The sequence below is a fragment of the Lithobates pipiens genome, unplaced genomic scaffold (assembly GCF_037356315.1).
Source record: "Lithobates pipiens isolate NorthernLeopardFrog02 unplaced genomic scaffold, aLitPip1_a1.2 Scaffold_18, whole genome shotgun sequence".
Lineage (NCBI taxonomy): Eukaryota > Metazoa > Chordata > Amphibia > Anura > Ranidae > Lithobates > Lithobates pipiens.
Genome location: NW_027507758.1, coordinates 63,649,539 through 63,667,197, shown reverse-complemented (window position 1 = coordinate 63,667,197; position 17,659 = coordinate 63,649,539). Strand labels below are relative to the sequence as shown.

General features: G+C 44.8%; 1 protein-coding gene across 1 annotated transcript in view; it reads right to left on the bottom strand.

Annotated features, from left to right (window-relative positions):
* Positions 1-17,659, bottom strand: part of VASH2 (vasohibin 2) — a 152,989-nt gene that overhangs the window by 108,263 nt on the left and 27,067 nt on the right. The window contains exon 2 of the mRNA XM_077485754.1: positions 8,799-9,281. Within this exon, the coding sequence (XP_077341880.1) occupies positions 8,799-9,143 (345 nt within the window). The 5' untranslated portion in view covers positions 9,144-9,281. The remainder of the gene's footprint in view (positions 1-8,798; positions 9,282-17,659) is intronic.

Below are 17,659 nucleotides of genomic sequence, written 5' to 3'. Positions count from 1 at the left end.
AAGTCCCATTTTGCAATAGGGTTTTTTTACTATATAGTTGTTTGTTCATAGTGGAAGTCATTTGTGGTAGTACAAGGTAAGGGGAACATTCTTCCAGGTATTACCTCTTAAAGTCAAAATATAGGGGCCTGGCTATGACCAACCCGTGGTTATAATAAAGATCAAAATACTGCCTGGGTGCTGCACCAGTTTGTTCAAAAGAAGCCAGTCTGACTAGCCCAGCACCCAGGTATCAGGTCCGCATCAGATATAAATCACCAGTGTACCAATTTGATATCCATATGGTCCTCACAAGCATCAGAGAAGAACAGACGTTGACATAGTATAAAACCACAACAATAACATTAAGCCCCGTCCAACGCGTTTCGTTTGCAGAGAACGTCACCAACTATGGCAGCTTTACACTTTGTCAGCTTTTGTTCTTCTCTGATGCTTGTAAAGGACCATATGGATATCAAATTGGTACACTGGTGATTTATATCTGATGCCAACCTGATGTCTGGGTGCTGGGCCAGTCAATCCAGCTTCGGCTGAACAGAGAAGAGCACACACATAGCGCTGAACCAGCCGACTTTTGGTACGTGTGTACCCAGCTTCAGAATACATGTAGACAACATTGGCTTATCCCAGAGTAAAGCTTTAAGCACTCCATTACTGCTGAACACTCTATTATGACAACCAGCATCTACAATGGTTTTCAAATGTAAAAGTTGTTAAATAAGTGGAAAATGCAAAGTAATGGCGTGCGGAACTGGTAATGACAAGTCCCTTAATGAGAAAACATTCACGGCAATTTTCTCCTCGTTCCTGGAGCGTCACCCAAGCGTCTCTGGATGGTGACTCAGGATCTCTAATATGATAATGGTGTTTGGCAGAATGAAATGTACGTCCCACTGACATTGTTTACTAAGCAGTCTTCATCTCTTCACACATCATTTATTTAAGAGGCTTTCTCCCTAAACCGGAGGCTGCTGATTTTGCAAGTTTGCTTATTAATAGTTTTCGTCCTCTGGGACCCTAAAAGGATTAACAAAGATTGAAGAGGTCCACACCCGGCAAAGTCTGCCTTCAAACTGACTCCAGGGACACAGCCTCTTCGATGACTTGCTAAAGGAGTACTCCACCCGTGACAGCTCTCCGCCTGTCCACCTGGGAGTTCGGGGGGCTCTCATCCACTTTCCTGTATTCCAGCTCCTCCTTACATTCTACAAAATGTTAAATAAAAATACAAATTCCAGCAGGGAGACTGCAAAACCCTTAGGGCTGGTTCTCACTAATGGCTGAGGGGCAGTAAAACCCAGTGGATTGATCCACATTTTTATCCCCCCCCCCCCCCCTTAGAAGCAGAGGCAGTGGCTGAGGGTGTACACATGCAGCAACCATGGCAGGAACTAGATAACCTGTCATTTTCAGTGGGCATTGCATCTACTGAGTGCGATCAATTCGAGTGAATGGGACAGCTCTGCAAGAGCCAACCATGTGAAATGCATGCGCAGGGTTCAAGAGGTTAAAGCCTCGCCACCTGTCAAATGCTTTCTGAATAGCGATCTGAACATGGATTACTCTTCACCAAAGCACGCATGAATGAACCTTTACCTCAATGCAAGAGGAGTAAATTGGTCCTTGGAGAAAAAGGGTTCTTAAAATAATTTCCAAGCAAAAAGTAGTTAAAAATCCTAATATTCAAGTATACTACTACTACTATAAAAGGAAAAAAATTAGTAAACACTAGAATGTTTCTGTTCAACCCAGTGGGCCAAACGAAAAAAAAAAAAAAAACAGCTTGGAGGAGATCCTGTACTAACAATCCTATGTTAGTACTGCAATCTTTCTGCTGAGCTATGGTGTTCTTGCATGGGGACGGGCCCCCACCCCCTCCACCAGAATGCACCGGTCATTGGCTGACAGCTCTGAGCAGATGTTGATCGGCAGACCCATTTCGCTTCTCCCAGGGGGTTTACCAATGTGAGGGGAAGCCGCAAGCTCTGAGCTCTTCCAGCTTAAGAGATGTAAAAAATAAAAAAAATAAGGTGGATAGCCACATCCGTAAATAACAGCCCGTTTGAACGTTTTGTAGCCCTACGCCTGAAGCTACAAAACGCTGGAGGGGAAAAAATCCATTATTCTCAATGGAGATGGTTCACATCTCCACTCCATGTCGCCTGAAGCCCTACGCCTGAAGCTCAAACAAGTTCCGGACCCTTTTTTGTCGCGCGAATTGGGCTGATTTGGGCGTTTTCATTCCCATAGAAACTAATGGAAACGCTCGATTCGAGCGTTTAGCGCGACAACGAGCGTTTCTACGGGCGTTTTGACGCTGTATCTGCTCAAGAAAAAATAAGCAGATGAAAAATATTTTTTCCTATTGGCTGAAAAAAAAACGCCGAAGTTAAAAAACGCTCGTTGTCGCGCGTTGTAGTGTGACAAAACGCTCGTTGTCGCGCGACAAAACGCCGGTAAAAACGTTCAAACACGCTACGCTCAGGTGTGAATGCAGCCTTAAGGGAATAACAAGAAAAAGATGTACTAAAACAGTAAACCTAGGTCAGACTTTGAAGGCATAGGAAACAACGAAGAGATTTGAAAATAAACACTATTTATTGAAAAATACAAAACATGAATAGAACAGAACAAAAACAAATGTTAAATCACGTATACCAATACATAATGTGCAGTGAGCTCTTGTGTATCTACGCATTTCACCTTTAGGCTTCTTCAAGATACAGTCAAGGTTCTACAGATAGCAAATAAAGAGGACGGACCTCACTGTCCGAAAATAGAACATATACCTTTTAAAATGGTACATTTAAAAATGTATTTTTGTCAACAGGAAATAATTATAATGCAGGTGGATATATACAAGAAAAAAAAATTAAATTAAGTCCGACCTAGGTTTATGGTTTTAGCACACCTTTTTCTTGTTTATTCCCTTTGGCAGGTAGTGAGGAGGCAATAGGTCACTTCCACATCACCTGTTTTCACTCTACACCACTGCCCTCCCGGGAAGGGGCGATTGCAGCAGAGCACCATTTGTTTGGATTGGTCGCATTCAGTGGTACTGCTCACCAAACGCGTCAGAGGGTTCATTGAAGCAAAGCATTGCAGCTGCAGCATGTGTGCACCCCTGCCTTTGCAGCTTAAGGGGGGGGGGGGCTGAAGGGAAGTATAAATGCGGCTCATCTGCTTGCTTGCTTCTAAATTGCAAGTCTAGATGAGCTCTAAAAATAGATGAGCTGTAACGGCCATTAAAGTGACACCTATTGATAATTTTGCGTACCATACAGTTTCGCAGGGCGCATTTTGTTATAAGGCTGGATATTTTTGGTATTAATTTACTAGACACAACCTCATCAAAACAATGGGGCTTGTATTGTGTCTGAGTGAACGAATATTCATTTTGGTGTGTTTTTACTGAAGATATACATTTGAAAAACAGTTGCGCAAATATTGTGTGAAAAAAATTGCAACTACCTATTCTGCTATTCTACCATATCATTTTCTAATCTAGATGCAGAAAAATGTAAAAACTGCTCCAGTAGCAAAGAGGTTACTGAATGTTGTAATTAGACGGCTCAGTCAATAGCAGATTGTTCCAAGTATTTTACTGCGTCTTCGGAGGACTTTGGTCTCAAACGTGTCTGTAGAAGCATTTCATAAAATACGCCAATATTTACATTCACAGACAATACTCGCGCTGGCGGTTATATGAACGCTCGCACGTCTGCGCTTCCAGGAAGAGTCAACATGTATCTTACTCATTACTTTCTGAAGCAAGGCACTCCGGGGGTGAGTAAAAACACCAGACATCATCATGGTAGACGTCTCTTTCAAGTGAATCATAGGAAGAGGTCCATCAACAACAGTCACTCTTCTCCCGGGCCCCGCTGTGTAATATTTTAGCTAAAAAACACTCCGGAACCAAACAAGTTGAAAGAAAAGAGATTTAAGTGTTGGAATACTCGGCTGTAGAGCACCAACAACGCCGGCGCTGATGGAGAGGCTTGTTGGTAGACACTAAACCAGGAAACAAGATCTGAACACGTAAGATATGTACACTCTGACTGAATATAATAATATATCCACTCATGGGGCTTATTTCAGAATAGGTGCAGATCTTCCTTTTTTAGAGAACACAGAACAAAGTATAAAAAGGCGCCAACCCTGTGACAAAAATTATGTGACAGCTCCCTGACAACAATCAACTCTCCCCAGCAACAATATATCCTCCCTAGCAACAATAGACCCACCTTAGCAACAACAGACGCTTGCCAACAACAATAGAGTCTCCCGAAGCAACAACAGACCCCCCAGCAACAATAGACGCATCTCAGCCACAACAGACCCCCACCAGCAACAATAAACCCCTGACAGCAACAACAGATCCTTCCCAGCAATAATAAACCCCTGACAGCAACAACAGATCCTTCCCAGCAACAATAAACCCCTGAGAGCAACAACAGATCCTTCCCAGCAACAATAAACCCCTGACAGCAACAACAGATCCTTCCCAGCAACAATAGACACGTCCTAGCAACAACAGATCCCCAGAAAAAACAAGGAGAGAGGCGCCTCTAAGTGAAGGAATAAAAACAGCTTTAATGGTAACATCCAAATGGCACTTGTGTACAGAGTACAATGGGCACATCAATTGTAAGGGGTGTCATCGGTGGAAAGCGGCGTGGAGGGGTGACAACGCGTTTCCTGAGCTGTGTTGTGGTGGCCGCGCTCCTTTCTAAAGCATGACCAATCTCTTCCATGCCGCCTATAATCTGCACACCAAGCCTCGTTCTGTTCTTCACCAACACACAGCCATTTACCAACCATAGCAGTGAGGCATACAGTGCAGCCACAAGGGAGGAGCAGAGGAGCGGAGTACGATTTCCACCAATGACACCCCTTAAAACTGATGTGCCCATTGTACTCTGTACACATGTGAGTTGCCATTTTGGATGGAGGCGCCTCTCTCCTTGTTTTTCTTTCAGCTTTGCTGGAACTTGGCTTCTGTTCCCATGTGGTGGTAGGCCTCCGTATTTGGACATTATAATAATCTTTTATGGACTTTACTTGTCTTAAGTTTTTAAGTTATTCAAGTTACGATTTATTTATTTTTTTCCCTGACCATCAACTAGTGGGGAAATACAGTAATACAGAAATACAGTAATTTGGGTTTTTGCGCCTGTTACTTGTCTGTAACAATAGATCCCCGTCAGCAACAGATCCACCTCAGCAACAACAATGGACACTTTCAAGCAACTGTAGATTAACCCCAGAAACAACAACAGATCCCTCCCCCCACCAAGCAACAAAAGACCCTGCCAGCAACAGCAGATCCACTTCAGAAACAATAGATCCTTCGCCAGTCAGCAATAGACCCCACACACAAATACCAACAGATCCACCAGCAACAACAGACCCATCTCTGCCACAACAGATCCTACCAGCAACAATAGACCCCAGTCAGCATCGATCCTCCCCAGTACTAATAGCCCCGGCCAGCAACAACAGATCCTTCCCAGCAACAACAGAGCCACCTCAGCAACAATAGACACACCCTTGCAACAATAGATCCCGCTAGCAAAAACAGACACCTGCAAGCAAAACAAAAAAAAAAAAGAAAAAAAAGAAGAACACCACCTCAGCAACAACAGATCCACCTTAGCAACCTCAGACCCTTCCCAGCACCATTAGATCACCACAGCAACAATAGACCCCCCGCCCCAGGAACAATAAACCCACCCAGCAACAAAAGACCCCTGCCAGCAACAACAGATCCCCCAGGAACAACAAGTGTCCCCCCCCCCCCCGAGTAACAGCAGATCTACTTCAGCAACAACAGAAACCCCTAGCAACAACAGAAGCTTCAGCAACCAGCAATCATAGACCCCACACACAAATACCAACAGATCCCCTCAGACAGATTCTCTCCAGCAACAAAAGACCCATCTCAGCCACAACAGACTCCCGCCAGCAACAATAAACCCGTCAGCAACTACAGATCTTCCCCATCAATAATAGACCCCGCCAGCAAAAACAGATGCTTCCCAGCAACAAATCTACCTCAGCAACAATAGACGCAACAGACCCCCTGCCAGCAACAACAGATTCACCTTAGCAACAACAGATCCTTCCCAGCAATATTAGGTCAACCCCAGCAACAACAGATCCCCAACAGAGGCAGCAATGCCCCCCCCCCCAGTAACAGCAGATCCATTCAGCAACAGTAGGCACCCCTCCAGTAACAACAGACCCTTGTTACTGGAGGGGTGTCTATCACTGTCCCCACCCCAATCTGTCAGTCAGTGTGGGTAGAGGTAGTGCACAAATGGTAAACATTTTTTGCTGAGGTGGGCTACAGGGAGAGGGACACGGGCAGCCAGGAGTCAGAATGGCACTGCACTTTCTCCTTTGTAAATGAAGGGCATATCACTCTGCCCGGGACTAACTGTTGCACTTGGGTAGCCCCACTGCCTGGCATCTGCTGACAAAAACCTACTGCCAGCTAAGGATGCAAATAAAAAATATTAATAGGATATAGGAGTCTCTATGGCAGCTTCTGTATTGGGGTGCTCGCCTACAACGTACCACCACATTTCCACAAAACAAAAAAAAGCACTACCCACTCATAAAAAAAACTAAGGTGCATTAAAAAAATTGGGTTTACCTTATTTCCATCCAGCCAAAATAGACATTTAATAGCAATTGGCTGGTGTCATAACTGATCACATGTGGCAGTTGTAGATCGAACAGAAGCCAAGATGGCCGCTTCCTTGGCTGTAAAAAATAGGAGGGTTTAATAAGGTGCAAACTTCTGAGGGACAGCGCCATGGGGCAGTTTCCCAGAAGCGGGCAAAGGGTACCTGTCAAAAACAGTTCCCCCTCCTCCCTGAAAGGTGCCAAATGTGGCACTGGAAGGGGGGAGGAAGCGGATAAGCCGAGGTTCCACTTTTGGGTGCAACTCCACTTCAAGAAGTACTCCTGACAGACATAACAAGTATAGTAAGTGGTTAACAGCGTTACATTTTTTTTTTAAAGCAGTGTAACTGAATATGACCTGGTGTCAGCCTCCTGCAGTCTCTGTATGGCAAACCTCAGAGAGCGGGAGGGAGAAGCAGTACAATGTGATGCAATGGAAGGAGCATGCTGATAGAGGGAGACAGCAGAGTGACAAAGATGAGCTTATTCTAGTGCTGCTCCTCATTCCCCTGTCCAACCACTGTCAGGGAGGAAATCTGTAAGTGAAACTGCATCAGAGAAAGATCAGGTCCTTTGCCCTGCTAGAAATGGCTTTGCTGTGGGGCAAAGGTGTGCAAATCTCAGGAATGAATGGTTGGATACAATTTCAATCGGTGCATTTATCTGCTCACCTGGAGGTCAGCTTTAATCCTCACATATTTTTCTGTGCCCCTTGCAAGAACCACCCTTTCCTGACCCATGTACTCCCACTTCGTCATTCTTAGTGGCCAGCAGAGGTTCTCTGCATTGGTCTGTGGAATGGCAGAAAAATGCGTAAGCTGAAAGTCAGGTCAAAATTCAAGGACTAAGTATAGAATCCATACTGGGATAAAGCGGCTGGCTTCTAGGAGAATTCTAATTACTTCCTGTCCTCATAACAGGTAATCATCTGGACAGGAAGTAGAGGAAAGTCTCCCTAAGCCCTTGTACACACGGTCGGAGAATCTGTCGGAATGAGTCTTATCGGACCGTGTCGTCAGATAATCCGACTGTGTGTGGTATGCATCGGACTGATTCCGTCCGAATCTCCGTCCGACCCAATTTTCCAACATGTTGGAAAGATTTCCTGACCAACTGGGCCGGACGGACCTTATCCGATCATGTGTAGAGCATTTTCATCGGACCAAGTGCCACGCATGCTCACATTCAAATTCCTACATCAAAGCTATTGGCTACTAGCCTGAATATAGTGCAATCGTAACAAAATTACGTCATCACGTTCTGAAAGATCGGATTTTTCGCCAACTTTGTCCGACCGTGTGTATGCAACAGTTTCGGACAAGATCCGACGGACTAAATCTGACGGGCAAAATCCGACGGATTCGGTTGGCAAAATCTCCGACCGTGTGTACGTGGGCTAACAGGGAAAAGAGACAACAATTAAAACCTAATAGAGGTTCTGCTACTTCTTTTTAGAAGAAAAGTATGGACAAAGCTTTTATGGCCAGAATTCTCTTGTGGATCAACTGCAATTGCTTTGGTTCTCCTGTAACCCAGAATCAGTTCATAAAAGGGCTATTGTCCCTTATCAGCTGACTGAGAAGCCACTCCAGACTTGGGAAGCATCCTGACAATATAGTCAGGATCCACCCTGCTACCCAATTGACAGCTGTCCTCGTCTCTCAGCATGTGGCTGAGAGCCGGAAGCAGCTGCTACCCCCCCTCTCTCTCTCTCTTGAGCCCGGTGTTCTGTCAGATATGGTGACCTGGCAGAATTGGTAACGGAAGTGACGTTTCGTTGCCGCCATCTTGCTACACAGTAAGGATACACTGAGAAGGGGGAAAGGGGACATCTTGTTACACCCACCGGAGTTTTGCATTTTACACTTATTTTTTAACAGTAAACTGAGGTTATATAGTGAAATACAGTACTTAGAACTCCATCCGACTAGTTATATGTATTTAACATCTAACTAGTCGGATGGAGTTCTAAGTACTATGGACTATTTTGATTTAGCAGTAGTGCTACCTACTTTTCTTTCTTTTGATTATAAGGTCTTCAAAAGGTACAGGGCTCTTTATCGAACAATAAAAAAAAAACATAAGTTCCATAAATAACATCTCACCTTGGGAAGAAGGCTTGCGTTTCGTATCTTGTCCACCATGTCTTTGCCTTCAGGATGGATTTTGGCCACATGAGTCCACATCCGCTCCCAGGTTTGACTGTCGATGGGGAAGCCACTTTTGTTGACATAAAACAAACTCCCGGGCTCCTTGTCCTCTTCCTCAGAGTAGCCCCCCGAGCTGTTGCCCGAGGCGCTGGCCGGGGCAGGTGTAAGGGAGGCAGCCAAAGGCCGGTCATGGAGGCTCCGAGACCGAGCGGGCTTTGTAGTCTTTGTGCCAGCGTTCTGGTGTTGTGTGTGGCAGTGCTTGCTGTGAGCACGAAGGAAGCTGGAACTGGACCCGGTCATATTGGCAAAATGTGTCCCAGTCACCGAGGACCAACCAGAGTTCAGTACATCCCAGGATAGAGAACGTCCATCTTAACCACCTACAACTCAGCCGGAGCACATAGGGAAGGCAAAGAGATGCCGGCCAGCTTCATAGACCTGAACAAAAAGGAAAGAACACCGCAAGATGAAGACTGACGTAGTCACTTATAAAGCAATCATCAACAATCAATAACTTACAAGAAAGACAAAAGGCTGAAAGCCATCAGTGCAACTAAATACACCATGCCAATACTTTGTAACGGTTCTCATATAGATAACAATATATCCCGGTACCTTGTGTTTTTTTATAGCCATCACTCTGCTAAAGCACCTAAACTGAGATAACATTCCCCCTGAGATCAATACAGAGTCAGGTACTTTGTGTATTAGAACCTGCAGGAAATCAAATAGATCCCACCTCATTTCCTGTCTGTAGGACATCCAGTATTATCTAACCCTTTCCTCCCCAGCCTGACTGTCCCTGGCCCACCCCTTACATTCATGGGATTAAAGCTCTTTCAATCATAGAGGCCCAGTATCATGTGCGCGTTGCCTAGGACAGTCTGCATGCAAACCCTAATCTTGTAAAACAACCCATTCAGTTTAAAATAGAAAATGAAAGGCAAAATATTTGTTTCTACCTATAAAAAATATATAAATACCCCCCCCCCCCCCCCCCACCTTTTTTTTTTTTTTTTTTTTTTATATAAATTACCACAAACTCTCTGATCTCAGCTGCATAGGGAGTTCAGAGAGCTAGGGGAGGAGAAACAACAGAACACTAGTATTCCCAGTAAATGGCTGTGCGGGGGGCATGTCAGCACAAGTCTGATTATTGAAGGAGAGCAGGCGGAGTTCCCAGCACAGCTAGAGAACTGAACACGCTGTACTCTAGTGCTTGGTGTAGTTAGTTTTTAATAAGAAAGCAGAAAGACTGGCAGGAATACCAGTGACTGCCTACAAAGGGAGCAATACAAAAAGAGAACAGGATATTTTTTCATACAAGTACATGGTACAGCAGGCACATATCAGGAATACGACATTCTGGGTTGACATATTCCTTAGAAGAGAAGTATGGGGTTAACTTTTTCTCCAGAATCGTACTTACCCAGCTGGATGCTGCATCTGTCCCCCGCCACTTCTAAGACCCCGTACACACTATTAAGCCCCATACACACCATCAGATTTTCTGCTGATTTTTTCCTTCAGATTTACCAAAACCATGTAGTGCAAGGGCCTGCCTGATTGCATTCACATTGGACCTCATATTATATGGATTTGGTAAATCTGAAGGAAAAAAAAAAAAATCAGCAGAAAATCTGATAGTGTGTATGGGGCTTTCGATTTTCTGCAGATTTTTGTCTTCAGAGGTCAAAGACTTTCAATTTGTATGCAATCAGCCCCTTGTCCCATATGACTTTGGTAAGACAAAAATCTGAAGAAAATCTAAAGCCCCCATACACACGATTGGAAAAAGGGAGTAATATTTTGTCCAATGAACGATCTGACAATTTTCTGATTGTTAGTATGGTGCGTCAATAGACGTCCTCCCATGCTCGCGCGGCGGGCTCTGTGATCAGCGAGTCTATGAGACTTAGCTGATCACAGATCGGAGTGAGGGGTCGATCCCGACCCCTTATCACATGCTCAACTGTTAGCCAATGTTAATGAGGGGAGAGGGAGCAACTAGGCAGGGTAAAATCTAAAAAGAATAAATTCTCAGCTTTTATGTCTTTATACCAAATCTAAAAACACACGCAAACACAATATAATACCCAATTTTTGATCAATGCGAAAGTATTCGGCCCCCTTGAACTTTTCAACCTTTTGCCACATTTCAGGCTTCAAACATAAAGATATAAAATTTTAATTTTTTGTGAAGAATCACCAACAAGTGGGACACAATTGTGAAGTGGAACGAAATCTATTGGATAATTTAAACTTTTTTAGCAAATAAAAAACTGAAAAGTGGTGCGTGCAAAATTATTCGGCCCCTTTACTTTCAGTGCAGCAAACTCACTCCAGAAGTTCAGCGAGGATCTCTGAATGATCCAATGTTGTCCTAAATGACTGATGGTGATAAATAGAATCCACCTGTGTGTAATCAAGTCTCTGTATAAATGCACCTGCTCTGTGATAGTCTCAGGGTTCTGTTGAAAGCGCAGAGAGCATCATGAAGACCAAGGAACACACCAGGCAGGTCCGTAATACTGTTGTGGAGAAGTTTAAAGCCGGATTTGGATACAAAAAGATTTCCCAAGCTTTAAACATCCCAAGGAGCACTGTGCAAGCGATCATTTTGAAATGGAAGGAGTATCAGACCACTGCAAATCTACCAAGACCTGGCCGTCCCTCTAAACTTTCAGCTCAGACAAGGAGAAGACTGATCAGAGATGCAGCCAAGAGGCCCATGATCACTCTGGATGAACTGCAGAGAACTACAGCTGAGGTGGGAGAGTCTGTCCATAGGACAACAATCAGTCGTACACTGCACAAATCTGGCCTTTAGGCCGGGTTCACACCACAGCGATGCGGGAACGCCGCGAATCCGCGGCGTTTTCCCGCATCGCACACCTCCCGCCGGCAGTTTACACTGCCCTATGCGGACGGCTGGGAGTGTCAATGATATGTTAATGACACCCCCAGATCCGTCCGCATATCGCAGTGCGATCTGCAGACTCGCCCAGGAATCGGATCGCATGGTGTGAACCCCCATGCGATCCGATTCTGTTGCGGACCAAAAAAAGGGTCCCGTGCGAGTTTGCTGCGGGAGCGATGCGAATTATCTGTACAGATATACTATCTGTATGGCTGAACTCGCATCGCTACGGAGATCGGATGTGATTTGCACTGCAGTGCGGGTGCGAATCACATCCGGATCTCCCCCCGCAGCAGTGACAAGAAGAAAGCCATTTCTCAAAGATATCCATAAAAAGTCTCATCTAAAGTTTGCCACAAGCCACCTGGGAGACACACCAAACATGTGGAAGAAGGTGCTCTGGTCAGATGAAACCAAAATCAAACTTTTTGCCCACAATGCAAAACGATGTGTTTGGTGTAAAAGCAACACAGCTCATCACCCTCAACACCTGGTTTGGGCCTGCTTTTCTTCAGCAGGGACAGGGGAGATGGTTAAAATTGAGGGGAAGATGGATGCAGCCAAATACAGGACCATTCTGGATGAAAACCTGTTGGAGTCTGCAAAAGACCTGAAACTACAAAGGAATGGTTCACAAATAAACGTTTCCAGGTGTTAGAATGGCCAAGTCAAAGTCCAGACTTGAATCCAATCGAGAATATGTGGAAAGAGCTGAAAACTGCTGTTCACAAATGCTCTCCATCCAACCTCACTGAGCTCGAGCTGTTTTGCAAGGAAGAATGGGCAAGAATTTCAGTCTCTCGATGTGCAAAACTGATAGAGACATACCCCAAGCGACTTACAGCTGTAATCGCAGCAAAAGGTGGCTCTACAAAGTATTAACGCAAGGGGGCCGAATAATTTTGCACGCCCCACTTTTCATTTTTTTATTAGTTAAAAAAGTTTAAAAAATACAATAGATTTCGTTCCACTTTTACAATTGTGTCCCACTTGTTGGTGATTCTTCACAAAAAAATTTTTTTTTTATATCTTTATGTTTGAAGCCTGAAATGTGGCAAAAGGTTGAAAAGTTCAAGGGGGCCGAATACTTTCGCAAGACACGGTAGATACCAAATACATGTTAAGCCCTAAAATTGCCAGTGCCTGTGAACTATGGCAGCCAAAATTTTCAATAGTAGACACTTTAAAAGTCCTTACAGCTCATCAGTTTAGAGGCAACAGTGAATGATGGTGCTAGACTAATGCCGCGTACACACGATCGGAATTCTCGTCGGAAAAAGCCCTGATGGCTTTCCCGACGGAATTCGGCTCAAGCTGTCTTGCCTACACATGGTCACACCAAATTCCGATCGTTTATAACATGGTGACGTAGGACTTGACTAGAAAAAGGAAGTTCAGTAGCCAATAGCTTCTGTCTCGTAGTTGAATCTGAGCATGCGTGATTTTTGTCGTGACGGAATTGCATACACACGATCAGAATTTCCGATAGAAAGTTTTTCCGTCGGGAAAATTGAGAATATACTATCAATTTTTGGCTGGCGAAAATTTGGACAGCTAAATTCCGATGGAGCCTACACACGGTCGCATTTTCCGAGGAATAGCTCTCATGTGTCTTTTTCTGGCCGGAATTCCGATCGTGTGTACACGGCATTATTGTTATCACTCTGACATGCAAAACAATACCCGGAATTTGGGGTGCAATGGTAGTTTTTGTACACTTGATGCGTGTGTTTCTATTTGTATGTGCATGTGTGGGGGAGCTTTTAAAATTCTTGCATTATAAGCCCTAGTTCACACTGATGCGGCTTTTGAAATCGTGCTACTTCAGGGCGATTCCAAAGCCGCAGATCAGTGCAATTTGCACTGCAGATTTCATTGAGTCTTGCGACTTCACGTAACAGAAGTCTATGCAAGTCACAATGAAAATCGGAAAAAAGAAAAAAGTAGCGCAGGAACCTTTTCCATAGTGATGGCGATATAAACGGTTCCATTACCGGACACGGGATGCGATTTGCCATGCGATTTGGAACAGTCAATTCGCATTTTTAAAAAAATCGCATCAGTGTGAACGAGGGGCGTGTAGAAGACTGTTCAGGTCCGCCTGCCAGTTTTGTCGGCGGACCTGCACAGGCTAGTCTATGGAGCGACGGATGTCAGTGGTGACATGTACGCCGACATGTGACCCGGTCCGATCCGCTAAAAGCAGATGGATGGTTCTACGTTCAGATCCATTGCTGGCGGATCGGATCGGGTGAGATTGGATGAAAACAGACATGCTGTCGTTTTCATCTGATCTCTCCATAGAAACCAGTGGCGCTCAACAAGCCCCTCCCCACTCAGTGAGCAGAGAGGGACCTGTAAACCCGCGGCCTCTGAGATCTCCCGCTGAGCTGGCGAAGAGAGATGGACTCCATGGAAGCGGATCCACCTCATGAGAAGGAGGCCTAATTCTCCAAAAAAATAATCCATACACATATACTACTTAATGGGTCTGAAATCTATTATTCATGAAATTGTTTCCCATTGTGTATTTCTGCTTCCTTGTAACGTCTTGTGATCTCCCAAACATCTATTTTGTTTGGAATGAGCAGTACACATTAGTTGTGGTGATGTCCACTGCTCTATGCACACTACACATCCCATAGTCCATCTTGGGAGGGAGAAAGAGAGGGTGGCTACGTTCCTGCATACAGTGGGACCACTGAGAATGAACGTAGCCACCCTCTAAGCCCTTGTACACACGGTCGGAAAATCTGGCTGAAAATGTCCGATCGGACCGTGTTGTCGGATAATCCGACCGTGAGAGCTCCATCGGAATTTTTCCGTCGGAATGTCCGACCTACAAAGTTTGAGAGCTGGATATAAAATTTTCCGACATCATGATCCGATCGGACAAAGTGCCATGCATGCTCAGATTAAATTACGAGACCAAAGCTATTGGCTACTAGCCTGAACGTAGTCCCCTTGTAACCAACGAACGTCATCACGTTGCGAACGATCGGATTTTCCAACAACTTTGTCCAACCGTGTGTATGCAACACCAATTTCGGACAAAATCTGTCGGAAAAAATCCGACGGATTTTGTTGTCGGATTGTCCGACCGTGTGTACAAGGGCTAACAGGAAGAAAATGAATTTGGAGGAGGCTGAGAGCAATAGAAGGGACTATTTTAGTTAAGAACACATAATGGAATATATATTTTTTTAAACCAGAGATTTGTGTCACTTTAAAGCTGATTTCCACCCACAAATGGAACTTCCGCTTTAAGGGAAGGTGACCCCCCAACATGGGGGGGGGAGAGCGGACACCCTCCCAGCTCCCACTTCCTCCTGGCGCACCGCAGCACCGGAAGGGAGATCACCTCTCTCCCTCGGCAATCTGGGACCTGTGACGTGTCCCAGATTATTGCCCGGATAGTCACGGTGCGCCGCACGGCTCATGCATGCGCAGTGACTATGTCGGCCCCTCAGAGAAGAGGGGGGAAAGAAGAGGCTTCCACCATGTCAGGAAAACAGTGTGGTGGTCCCATCCCTGGTTGCATAGGACATAGAAAAATAACCCCCTAATTGGGACTTTGAAAGGCCACCCACACTGTGTTTATATAAAAAAGATTTATATTAAACGATTACAAATTTAGACATGTAGGTATGTATTAAAAAACGTGTATCGTCTACAAGATGTACATACAACAGATGTAACAAAATACAAAAACCAAACTGTAGCGTAGAATATAGAATGACAAAGATACTCTGCCGTGGGCGATGTACCCTAATACCCGGCGCATTTCCAGTTTTTTACACCTTCGTCAGGGGTATAGAGTGGAGTATAGTCAAATATATTTTTAGCAATTTTAATTGGAGTGATTCTCGCATAAAGAGTAAGAAAAATCAATTGTCAGGAAGAAGAATGGACGCCAGCCCAAGGTGCACTGTTAATGCGAGAGGAAATCAGTTCCCACATTGATATAGTAACAGGTGTGTGACAGCGATTTCATTTCGGCTGTGGACCATTAGTGCTTTTGAGGGTAGTAGGAACGGGGGTTAGCCAGAGCCTCAGATAGAGCTGCTAAGTTAGCAGGTGGAAATCAATATTCCCCAATTCCATGTGCCCTGTAAAGGCGCTGTCCAAATGTCAAGCATCTCCCCTGTGTCTATGTGCCTGCCTACCAGAGAGGAGATGAGCGCTTAGTTCCCCCGCATCGCTGGACCCTGGGACAGGTAAGTGTCTGATTATTAAAAGTCAGCACCTGCAGTATTTGTAGCTGCCGATGATTCATTCGTTGTTAAAGAGCAACTGCACTGCAGTCTGCTCACATAATTTGTAATAAAAACATCTTTGCCATTCTGAAGCTTTCCTCCAACCACTTTGCATATTTTATATATACTGTGATGCTGTACTTGCCAAATATGCTGCAGAAATCTCCTCCCACTGAGTCTGGCTGCAACCATATTAACTGTTGGCAGCGGAAGCTGCCGCCTGTTCACTTCCTGGATTTACACAGACACATCTCTCTCTGCAGCTCTCATTGGCCCTCTTATGACTCACCTCCCCTCCCTTTCTGGCAAACTCTCACAAGAGTGAGAGAGAGAGCTGTGCATGATGTCATAATCCTAGGCTTTTTTACAGACAAGAAACAGGAAGTGGGCTGTATAAGGTATTTACTGGCAGGAAAAAAAATGTTTTACTATCCAAAGTTAAAACAACAAGGGCAGAAGATTTAATAGATGGACGGTTGAAAAAATGGCTGAAGTTATGCTTTAAGGATGTGGTGGCTGGCTTGCCGCCCACTCCTTAACAAAAACGCTACCACTCCTAAACACTGCAAACAAAATGCTAAATATCATATTTTTTTTGAGGTCTAGTATGCATGGAGCCTTAAATTTTAAGCGGATCCTGGTGAGCGGAGTCTGGCCCAGGAGTCTGGCCCAGGAGTCTGGCCCAGGAGTCTGGCCCAGGAGTCTGGCCCAGGAGTCTGGCCCAGGAGTCTGGCCCAGGAGTCTGGCCCAGGAGTCTGGCCCAGGAGTCTGGCCCAGCTTTTACATGTTTTTAATGATTCAACAGTAATGCCTTGTACACATGGTCGGAAATTCCGACGGAAAAGGTACAATCGGATTATATTGTCGGAAAATCCGATCGCGTGTGGGCTCTATCCGACTTTTTCTATCAGAAATTCTGACAGAAAAAAATCAGATCGTACTTTTTCTGATGGATTGTAGAGAATTACGATCAGACAAAGTGCCACGCATGCTCAGATCAAATTACAAGACCAAAGCTATTGGCTACTAGCCTCTATGTAGTCCTGTCGTACACAACGAACTACACCACGTTCCGAAACGATCGGATTTTCCGACAACTTTGTCCGACCGTGTGTATGCAACACACGTTTCGGACAAAATCCGTCAGGAAAAATCAGACGGATTTCGTGGTCGGAATGTCCGACCGTGTGTACAGGGCGTAAGATCTGTCTGCCATAATCTCAGACTCGTCCTGCTCACCTTTGTGTGATCTGGCTCCTCCGGTCACATTGTCAATAATATCAAATAAATTATAAATCCAGCAGGAAGAGTGGAGCCCCCTATAATACAGAAATCCCACCAACTCCAAAGACATGCTGGTAGGTTAATTGGCTCCTGTCCTGATTGTCCCATGTATGTGTATGTATAAATGTGAATAAAGCCCCATACACACTATTAGATTTTCTGCTGAGTTTTTTCTTCCGGTTTACCAAAACCATATAATATGAGGTCAGACCTTAGGAGTTTCAATGTGTATGCAATCAGGCAGGCCCTTGCACTACATGGTTTTGGAAAATCTGAAGACAAAAATCAGCAGAAAATCTGATAGTGTGTATGGGGCTTTAGGGACCTTAGATTGGAAGCTCCTTGGGGCAGGGACT